The 15,347-nt window shown below is 46.8% G+C and overlaps 1 protein-coding gene across 1 annotated transcript in view; it reads left to right on the forward strand.

The window, feature by feature from the left end:
• Nucleotides 1-14,836, forward strand: part of BMPR2 (bone morphogenetic protein receptor type II) — a 115,859-nt gene extending 101,023 nt beyond the window's left edge. Inside the window, exons 9-13 of the mRNA XM_015414630.1 lie at nucleotides 250-397; nucleotides 2,960-3,096; nucleotides 11,359-11,459; nucleotides 12,320-13,599; nucleotides 14,432-14,836. Of these exons, the coding sequence (XP_015270116.1) occupies nucleotides 250-397; nucleotides 2,960-3,096; nucleotides 11,359-11,459; nucleotides 12,320-13,599; nucleotides 14,432-14,682 (1,917 nt within the window). The 3' untranslated portion in view covers nucleotides 14,683-14,836. The remainder of the gene's footprint in view (nucleotides 1-249; nucleotides 398-2,959; nucleotides 3,097-11,358; nucleotides 11,460-12,319; nucleotides 13,600-14,431) is intronic.
• The last annotated feature ends 511 nt before the right edge of the window (nucleotides 14,837-15,347 follow it).

Here is a 15,347-nt window from a genome sequence, read left to right on the forward strand (position 1 = left end):
AATCACAGTACATTAAAAGGAGGGTATAGCTGTTATATTTTAAATGTAATTGAATAAAGGCCAGAACGAACCCGCTTAAAGAGCTTTCTGTTCAAGTGAACACTGAGGGGTTGCGAATGCATGCAAATATGACTGGGGAGGAGAAATGTGACTATTGACTTCTTTGGAAAGATTCGCGTAATAAGAAGAATTTACTAATTAATGTAAATTAAATTAATTGATGTGAGAATGGCGCAATGTGCATTTCAGGTTGGTACGATCCGCTACATGGCCCCCGAAGTTCTCGAAGGAGCAGTGAACCTGAGGGACTGCGAATCGGCCCTGAAGCAAGTGGATATGTATGCACTAGGCTTGATCTACTGGGAAATTTTTATGCGGTGCAATGATCTGTTCCCAGGTAAAGGAAGCATTCCTGAAATTCTCCTGTCCTGATTATGTTCAGTGCTAGTTGTTGGATTTTAAAAACTAAAACACAACTCAGTTCTTGCTACAAAGCAAAGGCCCATGGTTGGTTTATCACAGTGAACCCAGTGCCACCTAGTGTTGGAGACTGGTATTTGTTTGCCTTGCACCGAAATAGTGTGGCCTTGTACATAATAAATTAATCCCATCAATAAGCTCTAGGCATTAAGAAAAGCTTACATGCTTAGTGGCAGTACAGTTGAATGGATACCAAGGGCCTATCCACAAGAGGCTTACCAGGAGGCTCTGTGGTTCAATTTTGATCCCCCAAAATGCAGCCACACTGCAACCAATGGTAGATTGGTTGCTGTATGGGTTATACACTGATTTCACCAATCCAAATCCAACGCTACCCACGACACTGCAGAGGCTCCTTGGTGCACAAACCAGCACAATAAGCAACCTACACAAAACCCCGCACAAAAGGGCGTCTTGTTGTTTGGGGTGCTGCCTCCAAGACAAGGCAGAAGTATGGAAATCTACCATTTGGACCTGCCGTTAAAACTCCTCTGTACTGAATGCTCCCTCTAAGCTGTGGAGTCTTATGAGAAAAAATTCTACTTTGTGAGCTACTGGCATTAAAGTTGTGAGCAAGCGATTTGTCTGCTGCATAAATTAGTTTGCTCTGGGGCCATCCTTCCTGAGCTAAGACAAAATTGTGTGAGCCGGAGGATAAAAACCTGTGAGCTGGCTCACACCAACTCAGCTTAGAGGGAACACAGCCAGTGAAGAGTGAAGTGCCAGGTGCATGGGCAGAGGAGCTTTGGGTCCTCAGTGTTTCGAGTAGAGTCCCACTCAGGGAAGAGGCCTTTCCTGCAAACCTCCTCTCAGAGCAGCTCCTGAGGATTCAGGGATTCTCATGAATTGCATAGACGAGACACCGGTGGGGTAGCAAAAAAAGCGACAGGCAAAAATCAGAGATCCCACCTCTGGTAGGGGATGGGCAGAAATCCCCACCCTTCATAGGAGTGAGTCATCCTGTCACACAAGGGAGCCTTTCTGCAGTGGGTGAATTTTGCCCAGTCCCCTCCTCATGCTGCAGACCTCCAGTGTCCCTCCCTCATGTTCTTCTTGGGGGGGGGGGTTTCTGTCCCTTCAGAGCAGCTTTTTGGGGTGCACTTTTGGCTGCATCGTGTCCCCAGGCAGTCATGTTGACCTGCTGTGCCGAGCAGCCGAAACTCCATGGCACTTATTGCAAGTGCCACAGCAACACAATGCTGGCTAGTGTTTTGAAGCATAGGTCCATCTTGCTAAGGTCTGAGCTATCTGTAAGCGGAACCGTCTTTGCTCTCTTCAACTGGACGCTATTCCAAGGCCAGAGCCCTAGACAGTGGTGCTGTGAGCAGAGAAGAAGCGTATGTACAGCTGGAGATATTTTGGAACTGTTTACTGGCTGCATTCAGAAGTCACACTAAGCCTCAATTAAGATTCTAGTTCGTCAGGAGGGGGTACAAATACAGCTTGCACATCTTGCCCATGCGCTCCCCTCACTCCTGTTTCCCTCCCATCTTCTTCGTGGTCTCTGTGCATCACACCCTTGGGATATACTGCACCTGCGCTGAACCTTCTCGGTACCGGTAGCTAGCAAAAGGGATTTTCGCACCTCTCCCAGGTCACGCGCCGGCTCCACTGCGCATGACCAAGGAGGGGCACGCAGATCCCGCCAGTTCCTTCTGACCGCCGCCCAACAGCCTTCAAAGAAACAAGATGAAGGGCCGAGAGCAGAGGGGAAGGAGGGCGGGTGGTGTGAATGCACAGATGGAGGCGCGAAAATCCCTTTTGCTAGCTACCGGTACCGAGAAGGTTCAGCGCAGGCGCAGTATATCCCAAGGGTGTGAATGCACAGATGACCACTCGAAGATCACCAGTTACAGGTAAGCAACCTGTCTTTCTTGTGCAGAGTGCTAAAAAAAACCCTTGATTGCCCATGTTATCCGGATGCAGGCACCTGAACATTTCTTTGCCTCCTACGCACTAGGATTCCAAACCAGGCTAGCTTAGAAGCCTAGCTTGTGGAGGGCAAACAAAATTCATTTGGTCCAGACACCAGCACTTCAGACATCACAGGCAACTGGAGTTTATTTTTGCGTGGAATTTGTTTGTACTTTGAGCAAGGAGGGAGGAGGAATATGCTAGCACAACAAACGGGATGCAGCTGTGCCTGTTGTGGCAACCTGGAGTCTGAATGCAGCTGCTGTGTCCAGTCACCTAGCTGTGCAGCAAGACACTTTCAAAGGCATAAGTAGCTTGCCTGCTCCACCAGGCAATCAGCTGCTTAACCAGCGAACACCTCCAGCAGGTAGAGAGGCTTCTCTGCTTCCCACTCTTTGGCTGTCTAGGACTATGGGTCAAGCCTTGGTTCAGATGCAAGAGGAGCCCGTATGATAAAGCACCTCCTTTCTGCCCTACCTTGCCATTTCAGGGCCTGGAGAATTTGATCATGTCTTCTTTTTCGTACTTTATTCTAATACATTTAAATGACTTTCTCTGCGAACAGGGGAGGCCGTGCCAGATTTCCAGACAGCATTCCAAGCCGAAGTTGGAAACCATCCCACTTTTGAAGATATGCAAGTCCTTGTTTCAAGGGAAAAGCAACGACCAAAATTCCCAGAGGCCTGGAAAGAGAACAGCTTGGTGAGAGATGCAACGCAGTGCTCCCCTTTCTGTTCTTTGGATGATAATGCATGAGCTTCCGCAATATGGATCCTAAGGGGATAAAACAACAACAACATCGATTTTGGGTTCCTGTTCTGGAATAGGCTGGGCGTGGGGCGGGGTCACACAGTCAGGATGCAAGCTAGGCGAGGTGAAGGCACAAAACGGTGCAGCATGGTCAGAGTCCAGTTCCTGGGTCACATACAGGGTAGCCATAAGAACAGGTTCAGGGCAGATCAAAACGATGAGGTCCAGAGGCAGTCCAAGAGTCAAAGTCACAAGTTAGAGTCAGTGGTGACGAGGTCAGAGGTAATTTGACTCGTTGCTTCCACAGCCCGTCTCTCCCTCATTCTGCCCTTTATAGGAGATATGTGCATCTCTCAACTGGGGGCAGGTGTGCACATTCTCCTTCTCACTATCTAAACCCAGGTGTCTCTGGGCTGCTAATTGCACACTCTGTCTTCTCTCCACCATTTCATGATGGACCCTCCTTCACCTACGTTCCAGTGGTTCTGGAGACAAGGGAGGCGAGGTGGATGGTGGGGTGCTATTCTGAGCCCTGGGCCTAAACAGCTGGGATGCTACTGTCAGAACTGTCACTTGGTCACAGTGGCTTCCTGTAGCAGGTTGTCAGTCCCTAAGTGCAAGCTGGGACCTCCTTCACCTGCCTGTTCCTCTTCCCCAGAGTCCTCTGCCTCCCCAGGGTTGGCAGAGCCTGGCTGATCTATGACAGTCACAAAGAAAAAGTAATTGCTGCTATCAGGTAAAAAGTGTGCTATTCAAGTAAAAAAAATGAGGATGATCTAAGGATTATATATTTGGAAGTAGTGTATACCATGTTAAATTTTGTACTGCTACTGTGATTTGTTTGCAGGCCCATAGCTACAGTGGGGCATTTTGGGGCCCAGCCCCCCGACTTCCTGCCAAGGCCCCCTGACTTCCATCTAGTCCAACCCCACCTGCGCCGCCACTGCCCCTACCCTAGGCATGGCTTGCTTCCCCACCACTACCACCTCCACCCCTTCCCCAAGCATGGATGAAGAAGAAGAGATTGGATTTATACCCCGCCCTTCACTTGGAGTCTCAGAGCGGCTTACAAACTCCTTCCCCTCCCCACAACAGACACCCTGTGAGGTGGGTGGGGCTGAGAGAACTCTGACACAAACTGCTCTTTCAGGTTCAGCTGTGCCAGAGCTTGTGACTGACCAAGGTCACATCAGCAGGTGCAAGTGGAGGAGTGGGGAATCAAACCCGGTTCTCCCAGATTAGAGTCCGCACACTTAGCCACTACACCAAACTGGCTCTCAACACCAAACTGGCTCTCAACACCAAACTGGCTCTCAACACCAAACTGGCTCTCAACACCAAACTGGCTCTCAACACCAAACTGGCTCTCAACACCAAACTGGCTCTCAACACCAAACTGGCTCTCAACACCAAACTGGCTCTCAACACCAAACTGGCTCTCAACACCAAACTGGCTCTCAACACCAAACTGGATGAGCAGGTGCCTGCTCCAACTGGCGAGCATGAGTTTTTATTTTATTTTTTATTTTTTATGTCATTGCTCCCCGACTTATTTAAAGATCCCCTGAATCACAGAATCCTGGCTACGGGCCTGCTTGTTCAGTGTCCAAAGTGACCATAGCTAGGCATTAGCATGCAGTGATACAGGTGGGACTGTAATTTTAAGGTGTCATTGCTGTATTGGCCCAACCCAGCGAAACATGCAGCAGATGGCCATGCTGGTTTGTTGTTGTTTTTTAGCTGGTTTGATGAAATCCTCCTTGGTCTTCTCTGTCTCTGAAGCCAATAACATTTACCATAGAAACAAACATGTGAAAGCATCTTCCTTCTGGATATCCTGGTTGTAGTTCTGTTGCCTCTCTCATAGGATTTTTTGTGCATCAGATTGTATTTTGAATTATCACTATCGCTCTGCCCTGCTGATGTAGTAACACATTTAGAAAATTGTAATGGTCATGAAGATACCCTAGAAAGTTTTGTCTCTGTCAACGCATATTAAGAAACATTTCCAGAACCTTCACTGCCCCGGGGCAGGTCATGTTAATAGGCCTGTTGTAGACAGGAGTAGAGATGTAAAATTTCTGGAAAGTTCAAAGCCACAGAAAACCATTTTTGAACTGAAATATTTTACTGCTTTTACCATTTTAATAGCATAATTTTTTTACTGCTTTAACAACAGTTCAGTTTTCCTGCTTTAATAACATGAAGATAAGGTATCCTTCTAGATGCAGAAATACAACTTGGATTTAAGACCTGTATGTGTTTACAGCTTGCCCACCTTGTCTTTAAAAGCATTTCGCTCATTGTAAAAGAGAAAATATTTCATAGTTTTGTATTCAGTACTCCCTAAAATTTTAAATTTTCCATCAGAAAAATTGAAAAAAAGTCCTTGGAGAAGAAAAACCGGTTTCCATTTTTCTCCATGTCTATACAGGAATGCTCACTGTGATGTCATTCTAAAATAAATGTGAGGTGTTAATTATGCAGTATTGTCTAACCTTCCAAAATATAGATTCTGGTGGGTTACCATGTTGGTCTGAAGCAGCAGAACAAAGTTTGAGTCCAGTGGCACCTTGAAGACCAGCAAAGTTTTAATCAAGGTATTTTATTCATGCACATGAAAGTTTATACCTTGAATAAAACTTGGTTGCCTCTGGACTCAAACTTTGTTCTTCCAAATGATAGTATACTAGGGATGTGCAACAACAACAAAAAAATCGGAATTTTTCGGCTTTGAACAATTTCAGTATTTGCCGAATCCCAGTATTGGTATGATTGGTGTTGGTTTGGGAATGATCGGACTAGTCAAATTTATTCGGCTCAGTTATATCCTATGGGGACTGTTCCCTGCTTTGGTGGGCAAGCCGGGGACAGCATCAAGGTATTTTATTCATGCACATGAAAGTTTATACCTTGAATAAAACTTGGTTGCCTCTGGACTCAAACTTTGTTCTTCCAAATGATAGTATACTAGGGATGTGCAACAACAACAAAAAAATCGGAATTTTTCGGGTTTGAAAAATTTCAGTATTTGCCGAATCCCACTATTGGTATGATTGGTGTTGGTTTGGGAATGATCGGACTAGTCAAATTTATTCGGCTCAATTATATCCTATGGGGACTGTCCCCTGCTTTGGTGGGCAAGCCGGGGACAGCCTGGAAGGAGCAGGGAGGCATTTTAGATGCTCCCCTGTGCCTTCCTCAGCCCACCCGCCGAAGCAAGCGAGCTGGGGAAGGCCTGGAGTGAACCTCCCTGCCTTCCCTGGCCTGTCTGCTGAGGCGGGCAAGCTGGGGAAAGCCTGGAAGGAGCGGGTAGGCATTTTAAATGCCTCCCCGTGCCTTCCCCATGCCTTCTCTGTCCTGCCTTGCCTGCTAAGGCGGGCAAGCCAGGGAAGGCCTGGAATGAAAGGCCCTGGAATGGAAAGGCCCTGTGCTTTCTCCAGCCCATCCACCAAAGCAGGTGGGTTAGGGTAAGTTTAAATTTAAAACACTTTCTCTTGCTTCAGGCCTGGAGTGAACCTCCCTGCCTTCCCTGGCCTGTCTGCTGAGGCGGGCAAGCTGGGGAAAGCCTGGAAGGAGCGGGTAGGCATTTTAAATGCCTCCCCGTGCCTTCCCCATGCCTTCTCTGTCCTGCCTTGCCTGCTAAGGCGGGCAAGCCAGGGAAGGCCTGGAATGAAAGGCCCTGGAATGGAAAGGCCCTGTGCTTTCTCCAGCCTGTCCACCAAAGCAGGTGGGGAAGGGTAAGTTTAAATTTAAAACACTTTCCCTTGCTTCTAGGGCTCATGCTGCCTTTGTAGCATGACTCCCCAGCCAAGGGAAGTTATTTAAAGTTTAAATGCCTTCCCTTGGCCGGAGAGTCACTCCGCTGAGGTGGCATGAGCCCCTGAAGCAAGTTCTTTTCCCTGCCCAGCAAAGGGATTCCCCAAATAGATGCCAAATATATGGCATCCATTCGAGGAATCCCTGTTCGGCCAGCCGAATCAGATTAGGGAATCTGATTTGGCTTTCAGCATGCCCAAATAATGCTGAATAGGGTTAGGCATTATTTGGTTGTTTTTTTGGTTCACCTGAACCAAATGCACATTCCTAGTACTAACCTGGGCTGACCTTGCTTAGTTTCTGAGAACTGATGAGCTCATGCTAGCCTGGGCCATCCAGGTCAGGGTGTGATATAGTTAGCATCATGCAATGATATTCCCAGTAGTCATGTATGGCTGCGAGAGTTGAACTATAAGGAAGGCCAAGTGCCGAAGAATAGATTCTTTTGAACTATGGTGCTGGAGAAGACTCTTGAGATTCCCTTGGACTGCAAGAAGATCAAATCAGTCAGTCCTAAAAGAAATCAACCCTGATTGTTCCCTGGAAGGCCAGATAATGAAACTGAAGCTCGAATACTTTGGCCACCAAATGAGAAGTCTCCAGATTACATAACAACGTTTCAAAAAATGGATCTTCTTTAGGAGATATTATAGTGGTGTCAAAGCTCTCAGTTTCATAAATGTTAGACAACAAGTCTTAAGAATATTAAATTCAGATAGGACGCTGATCTCAATTAACATTCAAACTCAAAATATGCTTCTATGTTTCTACTGGATCCCGTTGATTATGTACCTTGGTTCAAGGATTTTCTATTGAGTTGTGTATCATGTTATAGTGCTTTAGATTGCAATACATAAACAGCATTCTTTATCTTATGACTGTTTGATTGTGGGTCAGACTATCACGACTGTTGGCTTTATACTTGTTTAACTACTTCATTTATACCCCATTTTCCTCCCCAGTGGGGATCCAAATTGACTTCACGTGTCTGTTCTATAGCTAGGCCTAGGATGGCATTGTTTAAATTGCTCTGTTGCTTATTGTGGGACTGAGCAAAGTGGATCCATTTGAAGGTGCCTGCTGTTCAAACTGGCTTTGGTCCCAGGTAACAGGTGAGGTTACTTTAACACCCCGAGTAAGCCCTGAAAAGTTCTGTCCCCGAAAGAAAAATGATCCAGAACACAGACCCTTCTCTGTCAAGATAATCTAAAGGTGAGAGAGGTAAAGTCAGATGGGAACCCTCTCACACAAAAAAAAATTGCTGCAAAATAAGTGCAGCTGTCACATTCCGCTATCACTTCTTTAGGGCTTTTCCAGACCGAGGTCCGCACTAACAGCCTAAACTAGTAATGTCCTTTTCCCCATTTAATGAAAGGGGGGGGGTGAGAATAGCAGTGCTATTAATAGGATAGCCATGATTAAAAATCATCGTAGAGGCATGCCTATGCTCCAACAGCCTCCAAACAAGACGGGGGGAGATGACTTTGGATGTTGCATGGGAACCGGTGCCTCTAGCATCATTGCCGTCCTCACAGTAAAACACTTGGGCTCATGGTGCTTGCTGAAGGAACTATGGGAGGGGCCGTAGCTCAGCAGTAGAGTGTCTGCTTTGCATGCAGAAGGTCCCAGGTTCAATCCCAGGCATCTCCAGTTAAAAGGACAAGGCAGCAGGTGATGTGAAAGACCTCAGCCTGAGACCCTGGAGAGCTGCTGCCAGTCTGTGTAGACAAAGACTGACTTCAGTGGACCAAGGGTCTGATTTTATTTATATATTAGATTTTACCGTACACCTAAAGGGTCTCACAGCGACTCACAATATTAGAACAAAATAAAACAGATTACAAATATAAAATATTGCATTAGAATATCGAACTATTAAAATATGCAGCTAGCACCATACCACTAACAGAAACAATCCAAGGATGTGGATTACACTCCAAAGGCCAACCTATACAATTCAGCCTTGCAGGCCATGTGGAAACTAGACGAGTCTGGAGGGGCACAGGTGTCATCTGAGAGTGCGTTCCACAGGGTAGCGGCCACAACTGAGAAGGCCCTTCCCCTGGTGGCAGCTAACTGAGCCATTCTGGGGCTGGGCACCTGCAAGAGGCCCCTGGAGGATGACCGAAGAGAGTGTGTGGGAGGGGGGTTGTAATGGGGGAGGCGGTCCCGTAGGTACGAGGGTTCCATACCACTAAGGGCTTTAAATGTTAACACCAACACCTTGAATTGGTTCCAGAGACTAATTGTTAGCTAGTGCAGCTGCTGCAGAATTGGAGTGATATGAGCTGACCACGATGTCCTGGTCAGCAGCCCGATAGCGGCGTTCTGGACCATCTCTATTCTCCAAAACGTTTTCAAAGGTAGCCCTACATAGAGTGAATTACAGTAGTCCAATCTGAAGGTGCCCGTCGCATGTATCAGTGTGGCAAGATCCGGCCCAGACAAATAAGGAGCCAGCCAGTGGGCCTGACGTAGGTGAAAAAAGACCACGTGTGCTACTATGGACATTTGTTTATCCAGTGATGGGGCAGAATCCAACCATACCCCCAAGGCCCTTTACAGAGTCTCTAGCTGTCAACTGCACACCATCGAGTCACGGGAGTGATCCTCCAGCTAGCATCTCAGCCTTTCCCAGCCACATGACCTTTGTCTTGGATGGATTCACCTTCAGCCAGCTCCCCGTTAACCATTTGACTACTGCATCCAGGCACTGGGATAATGCCGAAAGCCCTGCTGCCGGCTGCTTATCCAATAGGAGGAAGAGCTGAGTGTCATCAGCATATTGATGACACCCAACTCCAAACTTCCTGATGATTTTGGAAGGAGGCTGCCTACATTTGATAAATGACATCAGAAAGAGGATTGAACCCCGTGGGACCCCACAATTCAGGTTTCTTGGGAAGACCTCTCCTCCCTGATAGCAGCCCTCTTAGAGAGCCCCTGGAGGAACAAGGGTGGTGCCCCTGACCCCCAGGGAGGCAAGGCGGTCAATCAGGACCAAATGGCCAACTGTATCGAAGGCTGCTGATAGGCCAAGAAGGATCAAGAGTGCCAGCATGCCTTTATCCAGATGTACACAAAAGGAGAACACGGAAATAAGGAGAAAATCCAAGATATTAAAAAGTCCATGTGAATAACTATTAACCCATAAATGACTGGATTTAATAATGATATATTTATATAATAATATGTTGGCAGGGGCTGCTTAAAGGAGCCACAACCATTATTTGGAATCCAACAGGTTTAGCATGATGACATTATATCGCAAGCTGTGAAATTTGGCAAAGTCTACTTAAAGGAGTCACATGCATCTTTTGGAATCCAACACGCATGTATTATTTACAGCAACTCTAGAGACTATAGTCCGGGAACTGTACTTTTCATAAAACATAAATAATTTGACAAGAACTTTGCATATGATTTAGAAACTTTGTATGGGGTGTTTATTATGTTGTATTTATGAAGTATTGATTTATGCACTATGTTGTGGTTATAGGTTATTTACATATTATTATATTAATATATGATTATTAAATCCACTCATTTATGGGTTATTAGTAATTCACACAGACTTTTTTATATCTTGGATTTTAACCAGATGTAAACGGAGATTGTCAACCACAGCGACCAGTGCTGCCCCGGCCCAAAGCCAGGCCTGAAGCCCATTTGTAAAGGGTCGAGGGCAGACGTCTCACCCAGGAAGACACGGAGCAGCTCGGCCACTGCTTGCTCAGCTAGCTTCCCCAGAAAAGGTTGATTAGACACTAGCCGGCAACCGGCCAGCTCCTTCTTATCTAAAGAGGGTTTCTTTAGTGAAGGTCTAACACTTGCCTCATTCAGGGAACTGGGGGAACAGCCCTGTGAGAGAGACAAATTAATAATCTGTCTTAAAGGGCCACTTTTCACTTTGTGGTATGATTTTACCAGCCGTGAGGGACAAGGGTCCCGGGATCCGGGATCCGGTAGTTGGCTTCACAGCTCTCAGGATCCTGTCCCCATCCGCAAGGGTGAACAGGCCGAAAGAGTCTAAAAAAGAACCAGATGATGCAAGTGGAGCCCCCATCCCACTACTGTTACCAAGTCTGGCAGCCAGCTCTAGCCGGAGCATAGAGACTTTATCCACAAAAAAAATTTGCAAATGAATCCCATCTGAGGGCCAAATAAGTATCAAGTTTACGACATGCCAAAAGGGGTGGTCAGCTGTCGAACCAGTTTGAATAACTGAGCCGGTTGTGAATTAGCGGACGCAACAGAGGTGGTGAAATAGTCTCTTTTGGCCAGTTTCATTGCCACCTCATAAGCCTTCAGTTGGGCTCACAGCTTTGTCCCAAGTTCAGCTCTAGCCGTCTGAGCAACCTGTTAATGTCTCTCATACTTTCTCACTATAATAAGGACCCACAGAGGCTGAGGGCGTCAGGGAGCAATCTGATCGATAGCTTCCCGCAGACCTCTGTTCCAGATCTCAGTCAGCTCATCGAGGGAACTGCTGGCAGGTTCAGATAAATCCTGCAAAGCATTTTAGAAACCATTGGGATCCCTTAGTCTCTGCAGGCAAGCATAAATATGCTCATCGCCCCTGCAAGGGGGAATGGCCACCCCTCCAAACTGGCCCTTACAAGGAAGTGGTCAGACCTTGGCACTGGTGCACAACTGACCCTGCTATTCCAATCAAGCCCTGCACAAAAGATCAAATCCAGTGTGTGGCCTGCTTCGTGCATGGGGGTCAATAGGGTCTCAGTGCTGCCTGGGAGGGTCTCAATGCTACCACGGCCACCGTGAAGTCTGAGGCTCCACCAAGTAAGTCTCTGCATGGACGTTAAAGTCTCCCAAGACCAGCAATCTAGGGAAATGCAGCATCCGCTCAACCACCACGTCTGACAGAAGGGAGTCCACTGGTGAGCTGGGCGAACGGTTCACCAGCAGGACTCCCACCCTCTCCACAACACCCCAAGCCAGGCCCGTGCATTCGAGGCCAGTGGTGTTTGGCACAGGGATCCTCTGGAAGCAAAAACAGTTTCAAACAAGGATTGCCGCTCCAGCCCCCTCGTTCCTCAGTTTGATGTTGGTGGAGGATCAGGTATCCCAGGGGAGTAAGCTGGAGGAGGGGAATTACCTCATCCTCACCCGTCCAGGTCAAAGCATATCTCCGAGATAGTCTCCTGGAGACTTGTGGCCTTATTCCTTACTCACCTGGTGTTATACAGCATCAACACTGAAGAGAGAGGAATTAGCTGTATAAGGCAGTACAGGCATAAGGCAGTTCCATGTGTGTTTTGCATTTGAGTCAGATACTTAAATTGAAATAATGATTTTGCCTACATAACACTACTCTCCTTTTTGTTTACTTTTAAAGAAATCTGTCACACCACAGACGTGTGCCAAAGATCAGACCATATCAAGATTACTCTTCCTTGTCATATATCGAGGACTCGGTTCATCACACTGACAGCATAGTGAAGAATATTTCCTCTGAGCTTTCAGCAACCCCCATGCCGCTGACACTCGGGGAGAAGAACAGGAACTCCATTAACTATGAGAGGCAGCAAGCACAAACTCGTATCCCAAGCCCTGAGACAAGTGTCACAAGCTTGTCTACCAACACGACCACCACCAACACGACGGGCCTGACTCCAAGCACTGGCATGACCACCATATCCGAGTTGCCTTACTCAGGCGAAACAAACCTTGGTGCTGCAAATGGCGTGCAACCGCTTGGACCCACTCCGGTTTGTCTGCAGTTGACGGAGGAGGACTTGGAGACAAACAAGCTGGATCCAAAGGAAGTGGACAAGAACCTAAAGGAAAGCTCAGATGAGAATCTGATGGAGCATTCCCTGAAGCAGTTCAGTGGTCCGGATCCGCTTAGCAGCACTAGCTCCAGCTTGCTGTACCCGTTGATAAAACTAGCCGTAGAAGCAACAGGGCAACAAGACTTTGCACAAGCCGGAAATGGTCAGGCGTGTCTGATTCCAGATGTCCGGCCTGCTCAGGTCTACCCTCTTCCCAAGCAGCAGAACCTCCCAAAGAGGCCTACCAGCCTACCCCTAAACACCAAAAACTCCACAAAGGAGCCTCGGCTGAAATTTGGAGGGAAGCACAAATCAAACTTGAAGCAAGTAGAAACTGGAGTTGCCAAGATGAACACTATTAATGCTGCAGAACCTCACGTGGTCACGGTTACCACCAATGAAGTTGCAGGGAGGAGCCATACCATGAACTCTCACGCTGTACCTACCCAGTATGTCAATGGCACAGTGCCCTCTGGCCAAGCAGCCGACTCAGTGGCACACAGGACCCAGGAGATGCTGCAGAACCAATTCAGCGGAGAGGACAGCCGCTTGAATATCAACTCGAGCCCTGATGAGCACGAGCCCTTACTGAGAAGAGAGCAGCAAGTGAGCCACGATGAGGGTGTTCTGGATCGTCTGGTTGATAGGAGAGACCGATCCCTGGATAACGGCCGGCCTAACACCAACAACAACAACAGCAACCCGTGTCCCGTGCAAGGCGCAACTGTCCCCAGTGACCAGAGCGTGGCACCGAATTCTGGACAGACCCACACTAGAAGAGCACAGAGGCCGAACTCTCTGGATCTGTCGGCCACAAATATTTTGGACGGCTTTAGTATGCAGTGTGAGTCTTCCAGTCTTGAATCCATGGTAAACAGTGGGCTTAAACGGGGTTATTGGAATCCACTGTGATATTGCATACAAAAAACAAGCTACCCTTATTTATTTAGTTTGTGATCCCTTGAGTATTACTAGTTACCAGAAATAGCTCAGTGCTGAACTCCATCTCCATCAGGTCCCCAACATGGCGCCCACCAACACCTTTCCTGTTGCTCGCCAACGTGTTTTTAGAAAGTGGGAGGGGCCAGTGTGGATTTTGCCTAGCAGGGCTTCTGATTGGAGATCAGATTGGCTGTGCAGATTTTTTTTAAATTGCTTTAGCAGCAGCCACTACCACAGCACAAGGATTGTGTGACAGAAGGTAAGTCATGTATACGGAAGGAATTATTTTAATTTTCAAAGGCATCCTGTTTTGTGTCTTCCTAAGATTCTGAAGAATTACTGATAGATTTTTGTGTAACCCCAATCTTAGACATTTTGAGGTTGCTTCCACCACCCTCAGTCACAAATCCAAAGGTGATATAAAAAAAATACGGCCAAGGCCAATGGTGCAAAATCAGGCAAAAATATATTTTATTAGTTAAGATTTCCGAAAAATTCCAGATGCATTTCACCAACAGACTTCGTCAGAGGAATCGCCTGTGACTGGTGCAGCCCTTTTATTTCCTTCTGGTTACCAAAGGTGTCCACGTGCTCAAAAAGGTTGGGGACCCCCAGATCTGCCTCATCACTTGTTTCTTCTGACCAAGTTTTGTCTTTTTTTTCTCCTGGTGCCTGTTCTCTTGTGGTTTTTCCTTCTGCGTGACACTTTATATGTTCTTCCTCCCTCCATTTAGTGAGCGAGTCATCCCTAGATGGCAAAGCCGGCTCAGGAGAAAAGATCAAGAAACGAGTGAAAACACCGTATTCCCTGAAGCGATGGCGCCCTTCAACGTGGGTCATCTCCACCGAACCCCTGGACTGTGAGGTCAACAACAATGGTCGCGATAGGGTGGTCAGTTCAAAGTCCAGCACAGCTGTCTATCTCGTAGAAGGAGGTACGGCCACCACCATGGTATCTAAAGATGCAGGAGTGAACTGTCTGTGAATTGTTCGGAAGCTGACAAAAATATGACATTTTTGCATTCTGTTAAACATGGAGAAGACTTTCCCCCCAAAAAAACTGCTTTCTCCTGTCAGCACCCCTTTACCGAGGACTCGCTTTAAATAGATTTCAGCTATGCAGACAATTTTTAGCTTATGCTTCCATATTTTTAATTTTGTTTTGTTTTTTAACTTTTGTTTTTGCACTTTTATTTAGTATTGCAGAAATTACATCTGTCCGTTCTGACCGCAGAATTATATATATGTGTATCAAATGCTGTGGTCTCAAAATATTTTTTTTAAAAAACAAAAACAAAAAATATGTATTGCTGATAATCAGTTTGGACCGGTTTCTAAAGGTCACTAAACGTGTAAGCGAGTTAAGGAGATGAGTTTGGCTGCAGTGGTGTCTGCCCTTCACGTTTTTGAATTCTGTGCAAAAGCTCGCTTGTATGTTTCTGTGTGACAGAGTGTGTTACCTTTTGAACGCCCCCTTTTCACTTGTGTTACGTTAAAATGTGCAATAGTCTGTAGTTTGCAGTAGGCTTTGTGTTTCCGACTCTTCTAAACATTTTTTCCCCTTTTCAAATTAAAACTTTCTTTAAGTCCAACAATTCAGCAACCGGTGGTCCTCAGCTGTGAACTTTGCACAGCGTAATCGGTTTGAAG

This window comes from Gekko japonicus, unplaced genomic scaffold (genome assembly GCF_001447785.1).
Source record: "Gekko japonicus isolate JY-2015 unplaced genomic scaffold, Gekko_japonicus_V1.1 scaffold855, whole genome shotgun sequence".
In the NCBI taxonomy this organism is placed as follows: Eukaryota; Metazoa; Chordata; class Lepidosauria; order Squamata; family Gekkonidae; genus Gekko; species Gekko japonicus.